The sequence below is a fragment of the Carassius auratus genome, chromosome 4 (genome assembly GCF_003368295.1).
Source record: "Carassius auratus strain Wakin chromosome 4, ASM336829v1, whole genome shotgun sequence".
Lineage (NCBI taxonomy): Eukaryota > Metazoa > Chordata > Actinopteri > Cypriniformes > Cyprinidae > Carassius > Carassius auratus.
Genome location: NC_039246.1, coordinates 6,263,412 through 6,291,405, shown reverse-complemented (window position 1 = coordinate 6,291,405; position 27,994 = coordinate 6,263,412). Strand labels below are relative to the sequence as shown.

Here is a 27,994-nt window from a genome sequence, read left to right as displayed (position 1 = left end):
ATTAATAAAGCTTAAGTTGCTAGTGCTGTGTGGAATGTATACCTCGGGCAACTACATATACCACAGTGCAACACAATTGTGATGACACAGCAGATCACACTAAATTTACCCCCCACCCCGACAACTCTAATGTATGATATAAGAAAAGTAAGAGTGTTAGAACAGAAATAATTAAATCGGAATTGACAACCCAGGTTCATTTATTGGCAGTAATGACCATAAAGTCAGAATCATAATTCCTGTTTCACTTTACAAAAACACTTTTCACATGACGGAGGTAATAACAGATGGGCATATTGGATGAACTTGCAGTGCCAAGAATGTAAACATGAGATATTATGGCTTAAGGTGACGGTTTAACATTGTTATAGGACCAAACACACAATGGAAATGGAAAGAACTCTCTGTATAGCATTAACCAATAGCTTCTAAAGTTTATAGTTCTTAAAGTTAAACTTCTAAGTTACGCATTTCTAATATACATACTGTACCAATACACATTACTAATCAGTTCGACCACAACAAAAGTATTATATAAAAACAGCTCAGATCATTAGTTTGGGTTGCTTATACTACTACCCTCACTGTCTGAGGCATTTATATGTGCAGCTTATAATCTTGTTATTGTGGTTATGATAGATCGTTTATTATTTACAAAATTCCATTAACATTAATCATCATTGAGCATAAATAGGAAAAGTCACTGACTGCCTAACATTAAGCCCACACAGTGGAAAATATATAGCATTACAGTGCACACTGACAATAACCATGGTTTATAAAAGTATCAGGTAATAGTAACAATCATTTTCAGAATAATAAATACGATAGAAAACGAATGTATTAGAAATATTCACTTTCATACAACATATTTAATTCCTAAAGCCATAAACGAATGCAGTATTAGCAGCAAAACCCTTGTGGTCCCAGCATACATGAACGTTCACACTAAAACTGTGTATGCATTAATATGAATATTTCATAATTATAATACACAAGTAAAACCTCTTAAATTTGAAATATTTTTTCCCCAAATGTGTTGTGGTGTTGTTTATTTTGGTTTCATAGCTGTCATGAATCATGACTGGATATTTGTTCAAATTCGTTTGTTTTTTTCCTCTTGATTCTCTTTTTTTTAAGCCACTTAATCATTCAGGATCCACTTAAGAATCAGTGACAGATTTAGTGAGTTAGTTATTTAAAGGAATCCACTCAAAAAAGTCATTTGTTCTGGGTTTGCTGTTGTTTTGTGAATTCAGCAGTGCCAACGCAAAAGAAATTCTGAGGCATCCAGTCCTTTTCTCATAACATTCAGTTCAGACTGTGAACCGCAGCTCAAACTAAATATTATGTTGCGCCACTGTAGATTCAGTAGCAGAAACACAGGAACCACAGTCTGAATATTTAAAAATTGTGTTCAGCATCAGCAGAATAAAATATGCCTACAAACCATTACTTACCAATATTTAAGCCTATATTCAGATAAAATGAAGGAAAATGATATAAAAAATGTTATGCTGTGTATACTGTTTTTAAAAAGCATTGTTTAGTGGAACTAGACCTTGTACAGTGACACTTAACACTAGTGGCCTTGGAAAGCACGGAAGTGGCTATTTAAAAAATATGCCAAGAAATACATTTGCCGGCAGTTGTGATGTGTGCAACCCTTGCCTTGACACGCACAGAACAAAATTCCACAAAGATCCATCTTCACAAACATTATCTGCGGTCTCCTCTCCTGAATCAGAAAGCTCATGGCAATAGCAGATCTCTTGGTATGAACGATGAAGCTCCTCTAGCTGTTCACGGTCCAGGCTCCACAGGAAGGCGGCTTTCATAGAGACTCAAGACATGATGCACAAATTCATATTGTTCCTCCGTTTGGATCATTCCACCCCTGTGGAAAAAGACACCGCATGATTACAGTCAAGCCTTGCAACAACCATCACCATTAAAATGAGAATTTGATGAAAATCATGTTATAGTTTTTAGCTTGTTTGTAGTTGTTGTAGCTGCTGAAAGAAGTGTTTTATGTGATTTTCTTTCGAACATTGAATCTACAGATTAAAATGCATAACTGAGCTGCATTGCTTAAGCCTTGTCTGTGAAATCAGACCTACATTTTTGTGTTTATTCTAGCTAGGACTAGCTATTAAACCTCCACCAGTCTGGCTGCCCCCTTTGGAGGATTTTTTTGACTTGTTCCATCCAGTCCCCAGGAGTAGACACATGCTAAAAGCATGTTTTCAGGAGGAATTGGATGAGTATATGTACTATACCTTTCCCTCTCACAGCACCACACTAGTCTTGTACAGTACATCAGATATGATCAATGGCTATTTCATCAAGGAAGAGATGGAAAGGGAGCATGTCTGAGACTATCCAGCTACTTTCCAATTCCATCTGTCTACTCCAGTCCTTCCCAGGGCAGAGCCAATGCTTACTACGGACCCAAGGCATACCCGAGAACCCACTACTCCGGCATGTCCATCCTGGAGCTGAATATCATAGATCTAGATTCTCTGGAGTGTGTTCCTGCCCAGGTTCCCAACCCCAAGGCCTTTTGGGCACTCTGCTTCCAAGCACTTTCCTGGACCTTCTTACTCTGTTGACTCAATCCAGCTTCCAAGCTCGTTTACCTCTCCACGTTTGGCCCAGCTCTGGTGGATTTGTCCAACCCAGCTTCTTGGCTCCTGTTCTTCACTATTTCTAACCAGTTCCTCGACTTCCATTCCATTTTCTCAATGCTGGCTCCACCTCCGGCTTCTGAGCCCATGATTCCACTCACCCTGTGAAGACATAGGCTCATCGTTCCCTCTGTGGTCTCTACTGTTGGTCCATCGTCACTTGGATTTTACTAGACTTCCAGACCTCCACCTGCTCTTTAGCCTTCCACTCTCTTTGGCTCCACCTGGCTCATCCTTCATCCTCACTCCCACTAGCTCGGCCTTGGTCTGCCGAGCCCCCAGTTGAAGGTGTTGTGTCAGGTGGGAGGTGCAATGTCAGGTGTCGTATTATATGTCAGAGTTTTCCGTTACTAGATATTCTGAATGTGGGTAACCAAACAGTTGCTGGGCCCAGTTGACTTCCATAGTATAAAAACCTTATAATTTTAGCTTACTCTCATACTTCAAAATATATTATTTTGTATTCGGCAGAAGAAAGAAATTCAACAACTTTAGAGTGTGCAAACGATGAAATATTTTTTGTTTTATGGTGAACTATTCTAGTACTTCAGCCATTTCAACTCAAGAATTTATGTTGTATTCATATTCATAATTGTTTTCATAATCGTATTTCAAAATACTGAACCAGTTGTACCTGTCTGTCCGAAGTTGGCACACAATTCCCAGCACATCCACAACTCCCTTCAACTCCAACTGACGACAGCCGATTGACGTGGCTATGAAACACCCTGTCCGACCAATTCCAGCGCTACAAAAGGTCAAAGATAATTTAAATGGTTAATGATTGATTGGTTGCACTTTATTTTACAGTACATGTACTAACATTTACTTATAGTGTACTTACAGTGTATCTAAGAAAGTTCTGGTAACACAAGGTAACTACATGGGGTAGGGTTAGGTTTAGTGGTAGGTTCAGGGTTTGTACCTAGTTATTACATAGTTATTGTAATTACTATAATAAGTACATAGTATGTACATGAGGAACAGGACTGTAAAATAAAGTGCTACCGATTGATTATATGTTTGTATTGTAACTGAATTATGAACTTTTTTTACTATATTACATCGACAATACTGTGCATATCGTGCAATGGTGGAAAAGTGTTAAACAGTAGACAATTCGTAATATTTTGCTGGTAAGCTCCTGTACCTGCAATGTACAATAACCGGCCCACGGGATGTAAAGCCTCTCCTGTCCTCCTCAACATCATTAACTAACTGCAGCAGGGGTCCAGCGCTCTCTGGGGTCTTATGGTCCGGCCATGAGGTATACCAGTAGTGCTCCACTTTACGACTCTGGCCTCCTTGCTGGGGATACAAAAACATTCGCTCCATTACAGTATCTGGCCATTGTAATTCTCTTAGATGAACCGATTCCACTCGTATTAGTCCCTTTGTATGGTGTCTGCCAAAATTTATGAATTAAAATGTATGCTAAAACCATTTTTCTAAAGAGTGTTTATCTTCTAATACAAATACCTTTAGTGTAAGGGAGCGGATTATATAGTGGTCACATTCCTTCACATTATTAACTAAGACCTCCACCCTTCCATAGATCCCCCTCTTCTCAGGCCAGTACAGAACACATTTCTGAAAAAGGAAAACCGTTATGTACATCGACAGTCTATTTAGCCATATTAAGAACATTATAGATATTTTTATTGAAAATTACTTCATTTTTTTCTTTCAGTTTAGTAATCATGATGATGATAGGGCAGTCCTCTTGCCAGACCATTTGCCAGAAGTCATTCACCGTATTGATCATTGGACCCTGAGTGGCAATGAAGGCTCTCTCATCTTTGAGATAGCCCTGGAGACAAGAAGTGCTGAACTTAAAACAGATTTAATAGCATAATGACTCTTTTTGGATACTTAGGTTAATTTGGAGATCAAACTAAACTCTCCTATTACCATGTTTCACTTTACAATCACGGATAGTAGTAGATTTAAGTTCTCATGAAGGACATTAAGTGGCACTTTGTCATTGGCTACTGAGGAATTTGTGAGCGTGTCACTGAAAATTGAACTTACTCTTATGTAGTTGGCATTAATGTAACTGCTGAGCAGGTCGTTTGAGTTCTTACTCTTCAGAATAACTCTGGAATGTGGATCTGAAATTAAATGAGAATTGTGTGAACATTTTTGTAGCATTATATTCGATTCACCACAACACGAGGAAATTAAAAAAACGAACAAATATTTTCAGAACAGTGTAAACAAGTCAGAATCGAGCCAAAAAAAATACAATGGCATCCTTCTCAACTAATTAGTGAAAGAAAATAATCATGTGAAAAAATATTGATATTGCTAAAGAGTATATAGGACATTCCTAGCATGAAACACTTCTGTAAACTTTAATGCACTTTCTATTGTGGCTCAATAACTGTGAACAAGTGTGAAAAACTAACAACTGAAAAATTTCAGGTATAGATCTAGTATCTGATACTAAGTTAGAGTATCTGATTGGACAGAAAATCAAATGAGAAGCTGAAGTGCAGTCTGATGTCATCAAAACTGTTGTAATAACTGCTACTGGCTAGTTCATAAAATGTAACCATATGCACATTATTTAAGGTCCACACTCTGCAATAACTTTCAATCGGACTGAAATGTCATTCAAATCAATTATGCTAGGACTGAGTCATTTTAGTCCAATTGAGACATCAATCCGATTATTAAATGATAATTTTGTATCATGTAAATGTAGCAGTATTGCAATAGTGTTGTCACAATAATGTACCAAAAGTTCACTACACAATATCAATACCAGTAAAAATTGTATGCAAACCAGTAAAGAGTTTAGAGTTTCTCTGTTCCAAGTTCAGCACTGCATCAAAAACTATTGGAACGATTTGATTTTAATAGTTTTCTTTAATATTTAAAATATAACTTTTTTAAATTAAATTATGAATGCAAATATTACCCATCCAATGTTCTTTAAATAAACATTGCATTAAAAGCTCAATCTTTGTAGTCACTGTAACTGATTTCACTTAAAAACTCCTGTTATGATCAAAAAATCTTTTTACACTGTAGAATAACAATTCGTACTTATTGTGTTTAGGTATGGTAATATCTGAAAGCAGAGTTTGTCACCGGGAACTGAATTTACCTGGTACTCAGTACTACCAATACAGTAGAACGGATATGTTTTTAAAATTTCAGAAACAAATTGGTACCAAAGTACCAGTACTTTTGACAACACTATTAGCACTTTTAAAGTGTCTATTGTACTTAATGTTTTAAAGATCACTCCTGTTTTCATTAACATTTTTATGGCAAAAAGCAGTGTGAACATTCTTCAAAATTTCTCCTTTTGTGCTCCAAACTGGGGTTTTGGTGCCTTGCTCAAGGGTCTCACCTTAGTCGTGGTATTGAGGGTGTAACAGAGTGCTGGTATTTCACTCCCCCCACCTACAATCCCTGCCCGTACCGAAACTCAAACCTGCAACCTTTGGGTTACAAGTCCAACTCTCTAACAATTAGGCCACTACTGCCTCCAGATAAACACTCGGCTCAGAGTAAAATGACATACAGTTAAAAGCCATTCATTAGAAATTCTAATACTAACTTGGCAAAATGGTCTTGTATCTATTCTTTGATCCATGATTTGGGATATCCAGTTCTTTCTGATCCACAAAGTTCATTGGAATTTCCTGTGGATAAAAAAAGTACACGTTCTGAAAACCAAATACAACAGAAATTGTCAAACTGTCATAACAGAAGCACTGAAAGATGCCGAACTGAACCCCAACTGTCTGTAATTCCCATGGTTAAGTAAAGCCGACCTGAACCAAATTATTGCTGAACTTACTTATTGCACTGGTGTGTTACTTACGGCAAACTCTGCATGCAGCAGCGGTGTGTTCAGAGTGATGTCACGAAGCTGATGCCGTGAGAGGACCCGACTGGCTGACTGCAGGTATTCCTGAGTGGCACGCTCACGTGGGGTCACGACCCCACTACTCAAAGGCTCAACGGAACCCAAAGCACTCATGTCCAGCACCAGCGAGACATTAGATCCACGTCTGCATGAGACAACAGAGACACATCAAAAATATCTGGAAACCATTAACAAAACACAGTCAGGTAAGTGTGGTAGAACAAATCTACCTTTACTTGCACCTGCTGGCATAAGAAATAAAAATGCCCTAGCCTAATGCTCTAAGACATAAGCATTGCTTAGGTTGGAGGTTGAAAAAAAAAAGCCAATAAACAATATATTACTGCTGTTTCACTTCTGTTAATGGATTGAGCAGCCATATTGGATTCTAGCTAGAGTTGGTGTGGTTTCTCCAAGTTTGCAATTCAGAAGGGGGGCGTTCAAGTGAAAGGTTCCTGCCTCAACGGAAATCTGCTCCTGTGTTTATATGTGCTGTAATGCGAACTGGGTCCAAAGCAATGTTTGCTGCATCAAAGTGAATATGGGAGGTGAACGCATGTTTCAGACAATTGATTTGTTATATGGTATAAGTTTGGTCTGGCAAAATAAAATCCATAACTTTTAAACTCATAAATTATGACCAATGGTCTAAGTGGAGTTTGAGAAAGTAGGTTTTCAGGAAAATGTTCATTGTTCTCAGAATGACCCAAGGAATCTCATCCCAGCAGGTAAAATGTAACATTTCATTATAATATTCACCACAAACTTCTAGGTTATTCCCATGGTGCCAATGACCCATACCAGGTTTCATAATCATATGTTCAAGTGTCTGTAAAATACAGTATTTTAAGGTAAAATGGCTATAGAACAAAACTGCTCCCTGCTGAAAAAAAAAACAAAACGATAAAAACCATCATAAAATTTGAATGGTTTCTACTACAAATATTATTGCAAACATTAAAAACCATCAACTTTTAACTATGAAAAAAATGGTTTCCTGTCATGTGTTCTGGGATATATTCTATTAGGATTTAGTGGTGTTAAAAAACCACCAATAGAAGATGACAGATTACCAGTAGAGACCAACAGGGACAATTACTTTCCATTAAAAACAATAGAATTCCCATTATAACCAGTTAAAACCATTGAAAATTCTGTGAAGGTTTCTATTGATTGTTTCAGCAGGGCTGCCATGAAAAAAAAATTGGTATTGATCACCTCTGTATGCCACACTAAATTAAACAAGTTGACGTTATAAGTTATATATTTCATATTTCTTATAGTTGACACTGTCCTAAAACTGTGCGTAGCCTCAGGTTATGTTTATCTTGACATGTACCAGGTTTTGTTTCAATACAGCTAAGCATTATGGAGATTTTGGAGCACTGATCGTCAAATTCAATCCTGCAATATTTGAGAATATTTGAGGGTTTGACCAATCAAGTTGAATTTCATATATTTTTGTCAGGATGGTCTAAAGATGAATTGTCTGAACAGAAACATTTTATTATGGAAAATTAAGTCTTGGGTTCTCAACCCTGTCCCTCGAGATCCATTTTTATTAGCACGACAGTTTAATGATCGACAACAGATTTGGTGATAACTAAGTAAATACTGAAATACCATACTGATTTCTTGCTAAAATAACATAAAAAGTGGAAAAAGTTGGTCAGAAGCATACATTTACACACATATGATCTCGAAAATGGATCTGAGAATCCCAGAGCTGAGAATCCCTGTCATAGAGTGTATTAAGCTTGGTTATGTCATTAAAATCTAGTAAGTTGCTTGCGAAGCTAAGATCTCTGAAGTCTCTTATTCCATTCTGCACATTTGCATTTAGTTATGCCACACAAAAAATCAATGATTTTTGTCAAAAACTGAATAAATCCTCTCGCAATGTCACCTTGAAAAAAGCAGATTCTTCTAAAACTCTCCTTCAAAAAGGAGTTTACAATTGAAACAATATGAAATTAAGTAAATAATGACATTTTTCCTTTTTTATTAACTCATTTAAAAGGTGTACTTTTCTTCTTTTTACACTTTTAACTTCCTTTAGTGCGTAACGTTGTTGTTCGGGCATGAAACCGATCTGCAAAGTAACAAACCACAAAGTCCCCTCCCTAGAGAGTTATATTCTATGTATCAGTCAGCACTGTTTCTGAACTCCCTCAAATGCCTCAACTTATATAAAAAGGGCATAATAGCACCCCTATAAATCAAAAGTCTTTCATGCATAAAGGAAGTCTTACCGCTCCTGCAGGCCTGCAACAGACTTCATCCTGAAGGGTGAATGTGTGGAGGACACAGTGGGTTTGAGTTCAGCCACAGAGTGTCCAGGTGGGCACTGCGGCTCTGACGCCGTCACGCTGGAATGAGTCGGATGGATGCTGATGTTACAGGATGGGGCGCTTGTGCTGCTGGTAGAAAGGGTGGCACTGGGTTTGGACGTCTGGTTGGCCTGGACCATACTGTTCTTGAGGGTCAGAGGGGGCTGAGCACCATGAACAGGGATGGGTGCCAGCTGTATGTCCCGGCTGGGCGGGGATGGGTCTTTGAGCTGATGATCCAAGAATTCCTTCTCCTTTATTCGGTAAAGCACCTGAGGAAAGGAAATATTCATTTTTAATATTAATCTATTACTCGCGGCTAGTTAAACCTTGTCCAGGTCACCCTAAATCTGGAAATAAATAATATTTTACATGTTTAAAAATGTATTTTTTTAGAACTCTCACGAATGACGATTGTCATTATTATAATAATGCTCCTACTTAATTCATTTCACTCCCCTAAGAGTTAAACAGTTGAGTTTTACCGTTTTCGAATCCATTCAGCTGATCACCAGGTCTGGCGGTAGCACATTGCTGCACCCATGGTCCAATCAGATTCAATGATCTATGCTAAGCTAAGCTAAAAGTGCTGCCGCCAGACCCAGATTCGGCTGAATGCATTAAAGGGGGGGTGAAATGCTCGTTTTCACTCAATACCCTGTTAATCTTGAAAACCTATAGAGTAGTACTGCACCCTTCATAACTCCAAAAAGTATTTAGTTTTATTATATTCATAAGAGAAAGATAGTCTGTACCGATTTTTCCCAGAAAAACACGACCAGCTGGAGGCGTGACGTGTGGGCGGAGCTAAAGAATCACGAGCGCGAGTAAGCTTTTGCGTTGAGAGCATGTGGAAGCTAACTGTGACATTACCATGAGGGAAAACCCATCATCCAAAACAAACCATGGCTAACAGTCAGATTCAGCCGTTTATTTATGATCCAGAATCAGATCCCGAGGCTGAAACTGAACGAGAGCAGCAGCAGCAACGACTCGCTCCGGGCGGGGCTCGAACCCGGGTCTCCGATGGGAGGGGACGAACTAACAAGGAGGCAGAGATATTTGATGCAGTTTTACTCACCGCCTGCGGTTCCAACACACGATCGTGACCCTTTTTCGTTGGGACTGCATCATCCTTAAGAAATAAACGATACGTCCGTCGTCAAACTAGACCTTGTTTGTAAAACAAGCATCTTCGAAATGCAGGGGAACAAACAAAAACACTTGCACAACTCCGTCGATGTTCTTTAAAAATAAACTCCGTCCACTGGTCCCTTAATGCTGTTTTTTTTTTTGGTAATCTGTGCAGGGTTGTCTTGCCCTGGCAACCAAAAACACACTTCTTTTGTGACATTTCGCGACGCTCTCGCTCTGATCAGTGAATCGCTCTGATCAGTGAATGTCTGTTCTCTCAGTGCTCTGCTATGCGGGAGCACGCGCTCTTCCAGCAGACATGCCCTCAGGACCCATATAAGGAAATTCCGCTCCATCTAACGTCACACAGAGCCATACTCGAAAAAAACTTTCCGAAACTTGTGACAAACCGGAAGGAGTATTTTGGGAACAAAAATACTCCTTCAAACGTACAATTTAATTTTTGAAACTTTGTCCATGTTAAGCATGGGAATCCAACTCTTTAACAGTGTAAAAAACTCAGTATGCATGAAATAGCATTTCACCCCCCCCCCCCCCTTTAAAAAAGAAATGGTAAAACTCAACTGTCTTACTCTAGAGGAGTTGTAAAATGAGCCTATTTCAAAAAAAAGTGGAGTGTTCCTTTAAGATCTCACAGGATATTTCATCACATTATCTGAACTACACAACACTTCCTCACCACTACTTGTATCTAACCTCAGCAGCCTTATTCCTGTTACTAACATTGCTGCTCTTAACCATATTCAACAGCTTAGCTGTCCATTTTATACCCATTTAAATCATACATTATGTGTACAAGACATGGTCGCTCTATTAAGGAAAAATAAGAAATAAGGACCAATTCTCAGTATTAACTATTTGCTTATTAGCATACTTATAACTGGCTTATTGGCTATCCATTAGTGCTTATAAAGCACATTAATACCTAATTTTGCATGACCATATTTTAGATACCTTAACTCTGCCCAATACTAATATTAATGCTATTAATAAGAAACAAATTAGGAATTTATTGAGGGAAAACTCTTAGTTAATAGTGAATATGTGTTCCATAATAATAATAATACAACAATAATACAGTTACTCTGCTTTTACTATTTGCAATTTTTTTTTATTAAAATTAAATTAAATTGGTAGATTTTCTTTTACTTACAAATACTTAACTATATTGATTTACCCAATCAGCATACATATTTAATGAACTGATTCAGTCTCTGAATACTTTTAGATGGTTTCCATTGTTGTTGAGAAATTAAATGATCTATAATAATCTTCATGATTAAAACTAATTCAATATTGCTTTAATTTCATCTACACAATTCAAAGTAATCCTCATAGTAAATAGTCTACAAAGAAACCAGGACATGGAAAAGCCAGGGTATCTAGTCAAAAAAAAAAATCCCTCTACATTTATTTTAACAATACAACTCCTTCGTAAATATTTAAATATGACACATTTTTCATGCCTGAAAACAAATGTGCTCACAACTGCATCCAGGAATTCCAAAGTTTGCCACAAGAGGTCTCTATCACGTCACAACGAGATGTTGTATGGTTTCAGTGCATCTTTAGGCCTGATTTCAAAAAGACAAACACTTCCTTCATTACTGGCCCTTAATGTAGTTGAATTGTGTTGCAAATGCATCTGGCAACCCTACAAGCACAAAAAGCTGTTTTCACAATTCATACTCTTACAATGATTCATGATTGACGCCTAAACAATTAAAGGGATAGTTTACCCCAAAAAGAAAATTCTGTCATTAATTACTCACCGTCATGTCGTTCCAAACCTGCAAGACCTTCATTAATCATCATAACACAAATTAAGATATTTTTTATTTGATTAAATCTGAGAGCTCTCTGACCCTCCATAGACAGCAACACAACTGAAATGTTCCCAGGTCCAAGAAACATAGTAAGACATCTGTAAAACAAGGCTATGTGACATCAGTGGCTCAATTTCAGTTTTGCGAAGCTATGAGAATACTTTTTATTCTATACCGTAATGAGTAAATATTTTACGGCTGATATTTTAGGTATATTTTTTATTATATATATATATATATATATATATATATATATATATATATATATATATATATATATATATATATATATATATATATAATATAGTTGCCTTTAGTTGTTTAGGATGTCTCATGCAAAAGGATCATTATATTTGGTGGTCCAATGCATTAAAGGCATTAACCAATGTTTCTACTACGTTTCTGGGCCTGGGAACATTTCAGTTGCATTGGTGTCAATGGAGGGTCATAGAGCTCTTTTAGATTTCATCAAAAATATCTTAATTTTTGTTCCAAAGATGATCAAAGTTCTTACATGTTTGGAACGACACGAGGGTGAGTAATTAAAGACAGAATTTTCATTTTGGGGTGAACTAACCCTTTAACAAGTGTGAAAACCAGTCCTGTCCCTATATTTACGCGGCTCACAGCTTAAGATGGTAATTATTCCTTAAGCTCTTCAGTCCATCAGCGCCAGAGAGAGCGGGTGCTCTGAGGACGTGCGATGATGTCATTACCGGACTTAAGACAGACTTAAACGTTAAGAGCAAACGTTGGCCAATCAGAGGGCAGAGTCAGGTGCGATCAAGATGGCAGCGCTGATCCCTTAAAGTGCTGAACCACTAGAGGAAACCATGCGACTTCCTCTGCCACAATACATCCGCTTTGCAATGACTCTTTCTGTATCATATCCTGTGTCTCTGGTCTTTCTCACAATTACTCACGGTATCATACAACCCAAGTGTCTTCTGTGCGTACAGACGTGAATGATCGGAGTTTTAATCTTAAAAACCGTTGGCGTTAACTTCACAAGGGTTTCTGCTGAGACAAGCATTAAACAGGAAGTATCAGAACTTGTAGAAGTGAACGAGTATTCAGTGTTTTTAAACCGCAGGACGGCCTAATCACAAATAAGATCTCTTTAATATCGCATCTATTTCTATAAAAAGCACCGAGATGAAATGGAGAGTAAATTGTGAACAAAACACCGAAGAGACTTGGGTTTGAATAATCACACTCTTGTCCATTTAGAGTTGATTTACAGCAGAATTCACTTTTTCTCATATTTGAAGAAGTTTAAACTTCTGTGTGAAGTGACTTTGGAAAAATGTGTATTGTATGAAGTGGCATGTATGAAGATGACTTGACTTTTACCAAAGTTTCTTGCTTCTCCTATGTTTGTTTTCCTGAGAAAGACACCAGTATTCCCACATCAAAAGTTAGGCATCTCAATACCAACTCAAATATTTCTCCTAGTTGTCATTTTGAAGTGTTAACAACTATCTACTCATTATGAATCTATTGGTATTTCTATGAAGGAATTTTAGGAGAAACTTAATAAATCCTTAAAACATAAGCGAGAGCTCAATGTCATTAATGCAAACTCGCCACCATGCACACATACTCTTTTAGAGGGCTGTATCTTCCCACATTGCATCACATACTATAAAAATCAAGCATATGGTAGAAGCCTCTGAGAGATACATACCATTAAACAGGTGACGACGATGATGAATACTGTGAGGCAGATAACCAGCACATAGAAGCCGTCTTTACCCCAAACGCTGTTCTTCTCATGGTGGTCTTTGAAAACGGTCTTCTGCTCAAAGCCAGACAGACAAGAACATTAACAGCCGTGAAATCCAACAATGTCAAGCTGATCTGCAGTGCTATATCAGGCGGGAGGTTTGAGAGCATTAAAACACATTTGGACCGTGCTTGAGTAAAAGTAATACAGGGATCAACAAGTGCGATCTTAAGGAAGACATTGACATTGGGCTAGACAGAAGCTGACTCCGCCCCCTGAATCTGCCCACACACACACACACACACACACACACACACACTGCAACACAAGTGCACCTGTACTTGGGAAGTTAACAGCAGGGTCCTGTGAGGTAACGTTCTATATTCAGTTAAAATATTTTAAACATTATCACTAATTCGATCATATTAATGGAGAGACTACATAAATTATTGTACTTTTTACATACTGCAAAATTTGTCATACTGCAAAACATCTTCAATATTTTACAAATAGTGGAAAAACACTACAATAATTGTATTATATATTATATTTATTATCATTATTATAATTAGTAATGTACATTGCATTATATTATATTATAAACATCATTAGTACCAAAAATGCTATAAAATGTATTATACCCTTTTTATATTATAAAAAAAAAACTGCTTCTCCAACTGAGAAGTAAACATTGTGTTATTTTAGTATAGTTGATATACTATTGTAGTTTTTATTATTATTTTTTAAATATTTTACACTTCGGTTTCACTTGTAGTTTCAGTTTAATTGCCTATATAGTTTTCATTAATTTTGATTTATTAGTTTTAGTTTATAACTGTATAAACTAGGTGAAATAAGTCAATATTGTATTTTATTTCAGTTGGAATTTTTAAATGGGAAACTATAAATGTTTAACCCCTGTTTAACCCCTTAAAAGGCAATACATTTATACCATCTTCTTTAATTCTTCTCTTTAACATAAGTTTCTTTCTTTTTTTTATAATCTTCAAATGACAAATTAAGAGTTCAGATAATACAATTATATTGAGACTCCTGTGCTATGAAGAAAGAGACATTTTGGTGGTCAGATTTTTCCATATGTATTTTAAAAACTTTTTGAAACATTAGAATGGTGTCAGAATGAGAACCAGGGGCCTCCAACGTCTCAGACAGCACAGCTCGAGACAGCCAAAGGACGCTGAAAAGCTGAACAAGCGGCACAAATGATGGTGGCTCTCATTATGGCCCACTGATGCAAATCGGACGGGTTTGCCAGAAAAGGTCGATACGTAGGAGGCAGGACTGTTACTCTGCTACCGTTGTTATTCACCTAATGCAAGGCAATGCAACAACAGCGTGTTCCGCAGTTTTACATCTGACTGAAACCTCATCCTACAACGGTTGAGACACAAACCTCAGTGGATGCTTCAGTGGTGGCAAGCGGCCCAGAGCTGTGGTGAAGGGTGTTGATGTTGAGCAATCGGATCATTTCCTCATGAGCCACAGGTTCTGATGCTCCGACAGACGACACGTACAGCTCGATGTCATCATTCTCCTCCTAAAACCATGAAGGATATCCTTTACAATTAGACAACTGAAGTCAACTGAACAGTTTTCAGTTAAATGTTTTAACTGTTGTAAGAAATTGTATTTCCATCTATCTATCTATCTATCTATCTATCTATCTATCTATCTATCTATCTATCTATCTATCTATCTATCTGTCTGTCTGTCTAGTCAGTTAAAAACACACACACACACACAATATAAAAGCTTCACTGTAAATGACAGAAACAGCAATCCAGAACTTACTGGAAACATCCCTAGCATCATGAGGATGGATTTTCTAGAGGATGCTGCGCAAATCCACGTTCATTTTCAGCGTTTATTTGCGCATCTTCTCAGTTAACAACGGCTCTGTGTAGTAACAGCTGCTCTAAGTGAAATCACGCACCTGATGGAATTAACCGCTGATTAGAGAACCGGCTTTACTGACGAGATTCGCATTAACGATTGGGCGATCGTGATCGGATTCGGCGCACCCCTAGCAGTGCGGTGTCTGTAGATAGAAATGGCTCAATCTAGGCTAATAAAAACCTAACGGTTCTTTTTACACCTCTGAAAACATAGTTATGTATATTATATTGCATTTCTGTAAACAGATCGTTGTAAATATTACACATTGCCCCTTTAAGTAGTTTCCAGGGAGCAAATGTATTTATTTTTTTTACTCAGTAATTAATGTTTTTTGAAATGTAATGAAATATACTTCAGTAAAAGTAAAATTACAGATTTTAAAAACGACTTTTAGAAGTAGAAGTACACAAAAAAGCCACTTATTTAAAGTAACGACTGGGGATTGTGCCCTCTGGTGGTCTGAGCAGAAGCTACAACATCAGATGTTAGAGGAACAGTGACATCAAGATCGCAAGAAACCTTTTGAAACAAATCTTTCATTGACTGTGTTTCCCAAACCACAAAGGGAACTGAGAGAAGCAAAAGAACAGGGACAACCCTGTGTGATGCAATGAAAAGATTAAACGTTTGTAAGACTTTAAAGGCCTCATATCAGAAGGAATCACCTTGAGATAAAAGATCATTGAACACTGAAAACAATGATATAGTGTAACGTTCAGAAGTCAAAACTTCCTCCTCAGTCGGAAAAAGCTTTTATTGAAACTAAGGGGTGACAACGATTCGTTCTAAACTCCTGTGGCTTCCTGATTGATGTCAGACGGATGAAACAAACACATGACCACATTTAAACGTCAATAACGCCCACCTGATTATGAGAAACTTCACGGATTCAGTCACATTGAGGTAATGATGTCTAGAACAGATACCATTGATTTTATAATATATACCACTAACAAAGTAAAATTGGTACAAAATGTTGCAACATATACTGTGTGGCATATCACGTTGCCACAAATGATTCTCAACAGTTGCACAAACAAAACAAAATTGCAACAAATGATAGTCTACATGTTTTTTTATATGATTAATGATAAACAGATAATATGATATTAGATTTGAAATGTATTAAAATCAAGCAGATTTGCATATAAAATAAGTATAAAAATATAAGTTTCTCCTGTGTTTCTTGTTGTTATTTCTCTATGCTGGATGATCTTCTTTGTTTTCACTCAATAATAATAACACAAAATAATAATAATAATATTCCGCTAGTATAGTCCACTGAATGAGCAAACAAAAAGAAGTGAGCACATTTCAGACACCATCTTCTGGAGAGATGAGGTAATTCATTTTACGTGACACATGGAAAGTGTTGATTCAGCTGTAGATTAATTATTAACTCTTTCCCCGCCACCATTTTTGATGATGATTTTCAATCAGGGTATCTTCCGTCCATTCCAAATCCGTTTCAAATTAAAAAACAGAAAACGAAAAACTCAAGAGGATTCAAGTGAGATAACATGAATTAAATAACGAGAAATGGAAAAATGGCTCGTTTATTCGTTATTCCATCTAGGTTAACAAACGGAAAATGAGTTTTTGACTTGATTTCTCATTTTGTCGTTTTGGGTTTAAAAAACGGCTTATGGCTTCAATATTTCATTCGCACTTGTGGGCGGAGCTGAAACGCTCCTTTCATCTGATTGGTCGGATCGCTCCGCCTTCTACTCGGGCTCCTCAGTCTTTCAGAATAAGAGTCTTACAAGAGTAATATCTAAAACCAGATGTAGACACATAATTCGCGTTGTTGTGACTTGCAAGTCACCCCTTTAAATTATTTCTAGGTTATAGTATTGTATGAATATTGTCCCACTGTAAATACAGTGCAAATAGTTCTGTCTCCTGGGATAAAAGTGAAGTGGAAATAAAATTCAATAATAGACTGAACATTTCCATGATAATATGTCTGTAACATTTACCACTCTCATCTTTTAAGTCTAATGGCACTAGGTAGGTGTGTGTGACATTAATAATTAATTGTGGAAATTAATATAGTTAAATGTATTAAATAAATTAGAATTATTAGTTTTATTACAGACAAAATTGAATGATGTTTCTCTTTTAGTCTTCTTTGTTGGCCTTGACAACAACTAAAATTTTATTGTTTCACCAAATTCAGCTCAGATCAGACTTTTTCCTTCTCAAAAAATCCTAGTGACTTTCATTATCTGAGCGATGAAGGTCTTACACTTAAGGTCCACTAGAGGGGGAGACAGGATTTCTGTTTATGTAAGTTTAAATGACAGATAAATACATTAATTTCATGTGTACTACCATGAATATGCCATATCTGTGTAACACAGGTTCTCCAATGATAGATGGGGTGGTAGGGGGGTATACCTTAGCTCAATGATAGCTGTATAATATAAAACAACATTAACTACTGCAGCTGGTACCAAATAAAAATGATTAAGTTTTGGAAAAACTGCAAGTCAAATGTACTTGCACAAATGACTTGCTGTTACATAATACCCCATATGCGTTGTTGGGGACGTTTTCGTCCACTAGGGGGTAAAGTTGAGTCTTATTTTGGCCACAACTTTCTCTGTGTTGCAGCTAATGGAATGATTGGTGACAAATCTTATTTTGACACTTATTTTGGGAAAATGCTTGAAATATTTCAAAAACTCAACAGTATACTGTGGGTAAATTCACTACCCTTTTGTTATGTTTGGGATGAAAACACCCACTAAATTAAAATGCTGTAAAAAAGTCTCAGATAAAGATTTTTTTTTTTTTTTTTTTGCATAAATCTATTAATCACCCTCAGTCCTGATCAAACTACCAAATGTAAAAAAAAAAAATCAAAGATTTTAACTCTTTAATTACCAAGTTCATAAATTATGTCACTGATTTGGGAAGAAAAAACACACACAAAATGACATATTTTCAATATAAAAAGTAATTGTGGACTGGATATTTTTTTTTACCTTTTATGACAGTCTTGGGCATGTCAAAGATTAATAACTGTAAATTAGCTTTGATGTATTGTTAGTTTTGTGCAGCATTAGATTTTAATTTTTTCTCCCTCATTTATTGTTGGTGGCTGTTTTTGTCCCATTGACTTCCATTATAATGACATTTTTTGATTGTAAAGCCATGACACCATAGAATCATGCAGTCTTGATTGTTGGTGGTTTTCCCTGTTGGGAAGAGGTAACATTTGTTATTTTTACAGTTGATCACTAGGTGGGACCATTAACCCTTTAGGCCTGTACAAAAAAAAAGGCTTAGTTTCTGGCCTGTATATAGAGTTATATGGAGTTTAACAGCAAATTATAGTGTGTGTGTGTGTGTGTGTGTTTGAGAGAGAGAGAGAGAGAGTGTGGGAGAGATCTTTGTTTACTTACCTTGATGTATCTGAAAAAATCCAAATATGCACCTCATGCTCTCAGAACTACATGGACTAAACAATAAAAAAAGAAGAAGTGTGTTTATGCACCTGCTGACTTTTGATGGTGAAAAGAACGGAGGGCCTATGTGTGAAATACTTGTCTTTTCTTGATGGTGAAGCCAGTTTAAAACCTTTAAATCTTATAAAAAAACTACTTTGAACATAATTGATTATGAACCAAAATGCAATACCAACTTCAAATAAGCAGCAACTCGCTGGAGGGGTCAAGCTGCATAATCATTTCTAAAACTCTGGTTCAAGTCAAGCCCTTTCTCGTATTGCTTGCTGCTCTTCTCACCATCAAATGACCAGAAGGATGGCATGTGTTTAAATCCATGTACTGTTTTTGTTTAGTCTATACTTATCACCACCATTAAAAGGCAGAAGGTGCATAAATACACTTTTGTTTACTCCATGTAGTTCTGAGAGCTGAGGTGTACATTTAGATTTTCTCAAATACATCAAGGTAAGTGCGCAAAAGTCTCTCTCTCTCTCTCTCTCTCTCTCTCCTAAAAAATTTTTTATCTAATGCTTATAGCAGTTTAATTGAGTGAATGTTTTCATCCCGAACATAACGAAAGGGTAGTGAATTTGAACAATGCACAAGGGATACATAATAATTTTTATTTGGCACCAGCCGCAATTACTGATGACAGCTAGCAGGAGTGTGGTGGGGTTTAAGGTCTGTTTTGACCAATGGATGGAGACCTCAAGGCAGTGGCCTTAATGCTTATCTGAAGATTTGTCTTTATAGATTACAGTTTACATTGTACTTACTGAAGTACACCTCTGCATGCAGACACCCAACTGTACAAATTCATTTATAGATTTAAAACCCAGTCCTGAACCGGGAGAACCATGTTCTGCAGAGTTCAGTTCCAACACACTTGCTTGGACATTGCTACTGATCCTGAAGACCTTGCTTAGCTTAGGTGTGTTTATTTGGGGTAGCTAAACTTTGCAGGACACTGGCCATCCAAGAGGAGGACTGAGAGTCCTGACATTAGCATTTACATTCAGTGCATGTGATTTATCAACACTGAGTACATCTTAAAATGTACAGCTCATGAAAAATAAAAGTTCTAGATGGACAAACATTAAATGCATAAACCAGTGTGAATAAAAAATATATTAAAATACATTTGGAGGTAGTTTGAAAAAGCCAGAATGGGAAGTTTTAAATTACAGCTTGAAGTGTGAAGTTTATTCTTGTACACAGATATGGCATATTCATGGTAGTACACATGAAATTAATGTATTTATTTGCCATTTTACGTAAACAGGAATCCTGTCTCCCCCTCTAGTGGACCTTAAGTGTAAGACCTTCATTGCTCAGATAATGAAAGTCACTAGGATTTTTTGAGAAGGAAATTTGGTGAAACATTAAAATTTTAGTCCTTGTCAATTACTCTCATAATAAATGATAATAATGTTCAAATATATGTTGGCTTTCTCAAGGCCAACAAAAAAGACTAAAAGAAAAACCATTCAATTTAGTATGTAATAAAACGAATATTACTAATTTATTTCATAAATTTAACTATAGTAATTTTCCCAATTAATTATTAATGTCACACACACCTACCTAGTGCCTTTTGACTTAAAAGATGAGAGTGGTAAATGTTACAGACATATTATCATGGAAATGTTCAGTCTATTATTGATTTTTATTTCCTCTTCACTTTTATCCAAGGAGACAAAACTATTTGCACTGTATTTACAGTGGGACAATATTCATACAATACTATAACCTAGAAATAATTTAAAGGCGTGACTTGCAAGTCACAGCAGCACGAATTATGCAGCAACATCTGACTCAAATATTATGTTAATTAACAGTGAGCGGTGGTTTCAGACACTACTCTTATAAGACTCTTATTCTGAAAGAATGTAAGATCGAGTTGAAGGCGGAGCGATCCGACCAATCAGATGAAAGGAGCGTTTCAGCTCCGCCCACAAGTTCGAATGAAATATTGAAGCCATAAGCCGTTTTTTAAACCCAAAACGACAAAATGAGAAATTAAGTCAAAAACTCATTTTCCGTTTGTTAACCTAGATGGAATAACGAATAAACGAGCCATTTTTCCATTTCTGGTTATTTAATTCATGTTCTCTCACTTGAATCCTCTTGAGTTTTTCGTTTTCTGTTTTTTAATTTGAAACGGATTTGGAATGGACGGAAGATACCCTGATTATTTTCACTCAAATTGGATGGCCTCCAGTATATTTTGCTGTAAGAGTATTTGAATGTGAAATATACCAAAATACTTTTAAACAAAAATAATAATTTTATTCAAGCTTAAAGTCCACATGAAATCAAAATAGACTATATTTACTTTCTTCGCCTAAATTGATCATTTTGTGCTGAACAATTCATCCATGCGAGTCAATCCACACAAAAAATTTTTTTGGCTTCATAATCTTTAATCAAAATCTGAAAATGCCCCTCCCCTCTGCATTGGAGGACCTTCATTGATGACGTAGGCTTGAGGAATTGGGTGTCTGCTTAATCCGTAACCACACCCCTCCAACTGACAGTAGACATATGTCTGTGTGTGTGCGAGCATTGACAGCGCGTGAAAGGAGAGATGGCGAGCAGGTGCATTTTTGGTTGTGGAACTCACTGAACACTTTTCCCTTTCAATAAAATTCCCTCGTTACGGTCCAGATGGCTCGATTTTTTACATTTCGAGAAGGAGGAATAACAGAGTGGTCACGGATGTGTTCGAAGCACTTCACAGACGAATGCTTCAAAAATTGGACAGAACACGAAATAGGGTTTGTGAGATATCTGTCATTAACAGATAACGCTGTCCCGTCAGTGTACACCATTGGTACCTCACAAAGTTTGACGACGGTGAGTTGAAATGAACCATGTCTCATGCAATTGAACACACCTACTTATCTAGATCCAATCAGGTGCTAGTTGGAAAATAAGCCACGCCCACTATTTTCCTCATTTATTATTCCGTTTCTCTCGGAAATACGTCACAACACTGGAGAAAAGCCGTTTGCAACTTCCGTTTCACGGGGACTTTAAATAATTCTTTTTTATCAACAGTTAAGAGTTAAGCTGCATTATTATTAGTATACACATACACATACTGTATATGTTACAATAATACTAGGGGTGTAACGGTACGCAAAAATCACAGTTCGCTACATACCTCGGTTTTAAAGTCACGGTTCGGTTCATTTTCGGTACAGTAAGGGAAAGAAATGCAAACATTAAACTGCAGGTTGTTCATTACTATACACTTTTTTAACAATTTGTTTACACTTTTTTTTAAATACTTTTTAATAATATATATATAAAATTTCTCCACTAAATAAAATACTCTCAGTCTCAAACTAATATCATATAATAAAATATAATGGAAAAATATAAATAACTATGATTACAGTGCAGCATTACCAATCCCAGGTTGTAGGCCTGCTCATATTTAAAAAATATATTTAACTTTTCCCAAGTTGTAAAGTTGCAGCATCAACAGTTTCAGTTTTTAGACCTGCTCAGATTTCGTTATAGCGTTGGACCGATCGGAATTAAGAGCAAAGGTCTGTTTAAATGCCGATATTGCACCTGTCAAACATATTCTATTTTGCCGTCAATGCTGTTGACGGTGTCCTTTATCAGTAGGCTTTATATTTATGCTCAACATGAAGCATATATATTGTTGTCGTGAAGACAAGATCCTGGTCTGTTGGCGCCTTGGCGGCCTCCCGCTATGTCACCTACAGTAGCAGCAGCGCGCCAGCGCCACGTCAGGCACGATTCTGGTGTGTAAAGACACAGAAAACGCGAGGCAGCTGTCACGCAACTGACATGCAGCAGAAACGCCACGCAGCCAGTGTGTCACCGGCCTTAGAATCAGCTGCAGGGCGGGATTTGCGCTGAACGCGGAGACTTCTGCCACTTAATATGTACGTTTGGAAACACAAAAATGTACCTATGTTCCTATGCTTACAAAATATTGCATTCGGTCATTCGGTACACACATGCACTGTACCGAAAGCCCTGTAACGAAACGGTCCGGTACGAATACATGTACAGTTACACCCCTAAATAATACACATTATTATTATTATTATTATTATTATTATATACAAGCTACGCAATATCGCGTTCATTATCGCCTTTGTTGAATACGCAATATGAACGTGATATTGCATAGCTTGTCCGTGATCTACGGCTCTGTCTATTAAATGCCGCTCCATTTGAAAGCAGGTGATGCCGATATAGCGGTAATCGAGGAAACAGATTTATTGACTAGATGCGCAGGATCATATCGTTAGATATATCGCCCAGCCCAACAGCCAAGGGTTACATACAGTCAAACCAAAATGTATTCAGACACCTTCAACATTTCTCACATTATAACAGTTTATTCACAATAGTTTAGAAAATGGTAGTAAGATATGACAAGAACTTAGAGTTAAACTGTGTCAAAACAACTTCATGTTGTTAATGTTGGATAACTTTGATAGAAAGGTATCTAATGAATTAGGTTGAATAGCTGTCAGCTTTTACATTTGAGTACACAATTAAATAATACCAATTTATGTAAACCAATTAGTAAATTTACCAATTTTACTATAAAAGTAAAAAGTGTAAAAAGTTTGCTTTAGCAATTAAAGAAAAAACACTTAAAATGTGGTCAGGTCAAAGTGTCTGAATAATTTAAATTTTTCTCTTGTAGTCCACTCTATGAAGTGAAGAATGAATGAAGAATGTAATTTACATGTTATCCTTCAAATGTTTTTGTTAGCTTATCCAGTTGAAGAGACTAGATGTGGCGCTGCTGTGTTGTTAATTACAAATATTGCTGAAAAAAGTGAACATTAATGCGGAAAAGATCTTGATTAAATGTCAAAACTGAAACCAAGCCATTTACACAGAATGCATGTTTTGCGCATTTTCTAGAGGAACATCTATCACCGTTGCACTTGAATCTTGCACAAAAGAGCTGCATGTTTAGAAATTAATGCAAGTTCAACTTTGTGATTGGCTTTTAGCCATTTGTATTAAACTATACATGCATACATGATGCGGTTTTGTTTATAGTTCTTCAAGCAACTAAATTATAATTGTTTATAAACATTATTTTAAACGTTATGCATTTTTTTCACAGATAGTCGTGTTATCTTATGCTTTGAATAAATGTGCATTAGTAATATTTTGCTCCATGCGCCCTCTTCTGGCCTCACCCTAACTGAAATTATGCATTTTAAATTCGAACATAATTAGAATTGTAAAAAAATTTGAATTTAGTTTTTCATCCATTTTGGCAGCCCTAATTACTACAGTGATATTTCACTAGTCCATTTTTGCTGTGTAAGGAATCGCGCTTTTTTGGGCAATTCGTGGTCTGTTGAAAGTACCTTGTCTATGCTTTTACGCTTTTAAATGTCATTTTAATGTTCGATGGCTGAAGGGTGAGAAGAATTATCTCATCTCATTGTACCAGTAAAAAAAAACGAAAAGGTAGAGTGAACCTTTCACTGATTATTTACAGGTTAACGAAAGTTAAACCCATAATTTGCGCAAACCGTCATGGGGTATAGGAATAAGGTGGATATTCAAGGGCTATAAAGACACTGGTGCAAACCATGATGACCTTACTAACGAAAGCAGGGACACAAGAAATCTACAAAGTCAACATAACAAGAGCAGGACATTCATGACATAAACAGGGATGATGTTGATTTCATGTTGACTTTAATTACCACCCACACTGAAGTAGCTCTCAAACCTGAATTCATTTTGACAGGCAAATTGCAGTCACCTTTTGTGTACTGAGCACATCCCATATTAAGCTTCATCCGCATTAAAGCAAATAAATAAATTAATGTGTGACTCTCACAGGCAGTGCTGTGCACTGAAGTGGTGATATACGTGAGCCGTGATTGATTTTTCTGGACACCTCGTGGGAGTGGAGAAGCTTCCAGAGGTCTCGCATCAGGTGCATTAGTGTAATTGCCTTTGAGGGTAAGAGAGTTCATCTCCCTCCACCATAAAACACATCCCCATCACTGTGATACTCACAAATACACATCATTCAATCTGGTATGTATAGACAGTTGCCAAATGTTCAATGCCAGACCCAATGTCAAAGCTAAGGCAAGTATGTCTACTGTTATTAATATGCCTAGAGTACCACACAAAACACCTCAAATCAAGCAAATTAAAACACCCCAGGCAAAGAATCACAAGTTGTGTAGGCGCTCACCATTGTGACCGTATGGTGGGCAGATACAGGCTTGTTCTCCACATGGTCAGTGTTTTGCAGGAAGCTGACATCTGATTGCCTCTGTGGAGCTCTCTGGAAATGGGATCGTAGAAACCCTGCGGGCATCAGCTTTGCCAGCCGTCCACGGGACTGGGCCTGAAGCAATTCCCCATTAAATCCTAAAGCCTTTTCCTGACCGAGAACACCCATGTGCTGGTATACAGGGCCAGTCAATCCGTTAGCCAAGCGCCGATGCGGTCTCTGATAAACTTCATTGTCCACAGAGATGCCCCCTGAAATACAGACAAACAGAGTTTCACATCATAGCTGTTACTTTATAATATCTGGAATAGTCGATTGACCAGTTACTGTGTAGGATCGCAACTCTCCAGTTTATATTTATACTGATTTAGCATATTGGTTACAAACTCGGCTTATTTAAAGTTGGCCTCATTTGGCTTATTTTGTAAATTTGCATATGAACAAATCTGAATAATAACTTGAATAAGTCAAAATTGCAATGAAATCGGCTTGGCCGCTTGCTAAAGCGTATAGGTTAAGTTTAGGGGTATAGAGTACGTTTTTTTCAGATTACTAAAATGTTCTTTATAGTAAGAAATTTTTTTTTCAAAACTGTTCACTGGAAGCTTTTTTATTCTTTGTGATTGTTTGCGAAATGTAGGCCACTATCTAATTATAAGGGAAAATTGTTTCCACATCAATGTTTTATTGCACTCAAGTCGGTCAAAATAAATAATTACTGCACATGATTAAATATGTTAAGTGCTTGATAAGTGAAGTAAGGTATATTTAAGTCTGTTATGAGAAGCATAACCATAATAATGGAGTGTAACCACATGCAATATCAATAACAGCAATGCAGTATGAAGCATACACAGGCACAAGACAACCTAATAATGAACACATACTCTTTAAAAATGAATGTGCATAGCTATTTCTTCTCTACCTGGATTAAGCTTCAGAAATGATTGTGCTTAGATGCATTATTATTCAGTTTAGAACTGAAAGACAAGGATATAAACATTTCCCTGTCGAATAAAGGTCCGTATATTTCACTTTGTTCTATGACCTGCACTGTTTACAGATTTCATTTACCCCATCAAATGATGCCATTGCCCATGTTCTTAAACGCACACCGTGTATTTTGCCAAATAAACGCCCAGTTCACTAATTTCAATAGCAAATACGTTTGATATAAATTATTACAGCAGGAATTTATACGAACAGACGATATCGATTTTGTTTTTAGCCTCACCTGTGACGTGCAATCCCATCAATGAAGAAATAACGACTAATGCCGTGTCCACGAACATTTTTCTTCTTCTCGTACTACAAATACATTATGGCTTTATGGAAATCAGTCGAGGTTGCAGTGTCTCTATGGTTAAGACACTGAAACGATGGCTGTTTAATACAATAATTCTTCATCTGCTGAGGATCACACACCCCTGTGTGTCTCTCTAGCGCTGAGAGGATCCATTTGAAGAATCGTTTTGTTGATTCACTTCAAAGAACCGATTCAAACGCCGATCCATATGTTACGTCCGGTCAAGAACATAAATAACAATTATTATAATTCCTTACATTTATATAGCGCTTTTCTTGACACTCAGAGCACTTTACATAGAAGTGGCTAATCTCCTCAACCACCAGAATTAAAATCACAATTTAAAATATTGTGTTTTTTTTTGTAACATACTATAAGAATCAATGAGAATCAAACACATTCAGAGCTCGCGGGACGGGGCATTGGGCTTTTCCTGAATTAATGTTCATCCCAGCTTTGTTCTATGTTTAGTTCTGTAGGTTGTGTTTCTGTAAATACTATGTTGTTTAGCATTCAAACACCCACCCAACTCACAAAGTTATTTAGTCTAGTGATTCACACTTGACGCTCTGCGATTCTGTTCGAATGAATCTTAAAAGAGCCGGTTCGAAGAAACGATTTGTTCATGAGTTCTCAGAAGAGAAAATGAGTAGGAGGAGGAAAAACATAAGCTGAAAAATTAATTAGCTTTACTTGCCAACATGAGCACACGTACAGTGCTTTTAAAGTTAGCTATATATATATATATATATATATATATATATATATATATATATATATATATATATATATATATATATATATATATATATATATATAAAATCCCTCAATAAATGAATAGATCTGCACATCTTAAATTATTATAAAGGCTATTAGCATTATTAGAAGTAGTGTTGTATACTATTTCCTAAACTGGATGATCAAAAATCCCTTACTTTTAATTTCAGCAACAACTGACAGTTGTCCAGGCTGTCTACATTTAACAAACACCAAGAAGACCAGGCAACTTTTAGGCAAGGTTTTGTCAAGCCAGTTGTTTAGTGTCTTGACAAGCTGATGATAGGCCTAGGTTTATTGATTGTTTATGTGTTATCTCTGCTCCATAATGCTGCAATATAATCATCCGAGCGACATTTTTAAATATTGACATATATAGAATTACATAGTAAATGCACAGGTGCAATATATAGCATTTTCATAAGGTTTTGTTAACATCCCCATTCTCACAAAGGATGAGTTTCTTCATTGTGGAATTGCGTTAGCTCAGTTCAGTCAAAAGACTTGATTCTATCAGATGTCTAATCCCAAGGCACCGAAAACTTAACAGGTGTGTACATATTAAATGTCTTTCTTGTTAGAAACCTGGCTCTTTTGTTGTCAGCATCGCTTGGTTCTTTTATAGATCAGATTTGATCAAGAAAAGACTAAAAGGGAAAAG

At 36.6% G+C, this 27,994-nt stretch overlaps 1 protein-coding gene across 1 annotated transcript; it reads right to left on the bottom strand.

Moving 5' to 3' along the window:
- Nucleotides 1-182: 182 nt before the first annotated feature.
- Nucleotides 183-26,719, bottom strand: ptprr (protein tyrosine phosphatase receptor type R). Its single transcript, XM_026224344.1, has 13 exons — nt 26,485-26,719; nt 25,209-25,501; nt 15,022-15,165; nt 13,569-13,679; nt 8,823-9,172; nt 6,526-6,715; nt 6,259-6,343; nt 4,719-4,798; nt 4,360-4,497; nt 4,167-4,277; nt 3,838-3,995; nt 3,322-3,435; nt 183-1,897 (listed from the first exon to the last, which is right to left on the bottom strand). The coding sequence occupies exons 1-13, from the start codon at nt 26,540-26,542 to the stop codon at nt 1,804-1,806; spliced, it is 1,926 nt and encodes a 641-aa protein (XP_026080129.1). The 5' UTR covers nt 26,543-26,719; the 3' UTR covers nt 183-1,803.
- Between the last annotated feature and the right edge of the window lie 1,275 nt (nt 26,720-27,994).

Excerpts from the sequence above, each read along its gene's own strand:
- ptprr (XM_026224344.1), bottom strand. The coding sequence starts at position 26,542 with ATGTTCGTGGACACGGCATTAGTCGTTATTTCTTCATTGATGGGATTG. Across the intron at positions 15,166-25,208 it reads CCCACCATACGGTCACAATG|GAGGAGAATGATGACATCGA; the intron begins GTGAGCGCCTAC and ends TCATGGTTTTAG. Across the intron at positions 3,996-4,166 it reads TCCGCTCCCTTACACTAAAG|CAAGGAGGCCAGAGTCGTAA; the intron begins GTATTTGTATTA and ends TTGTATCCCCAG.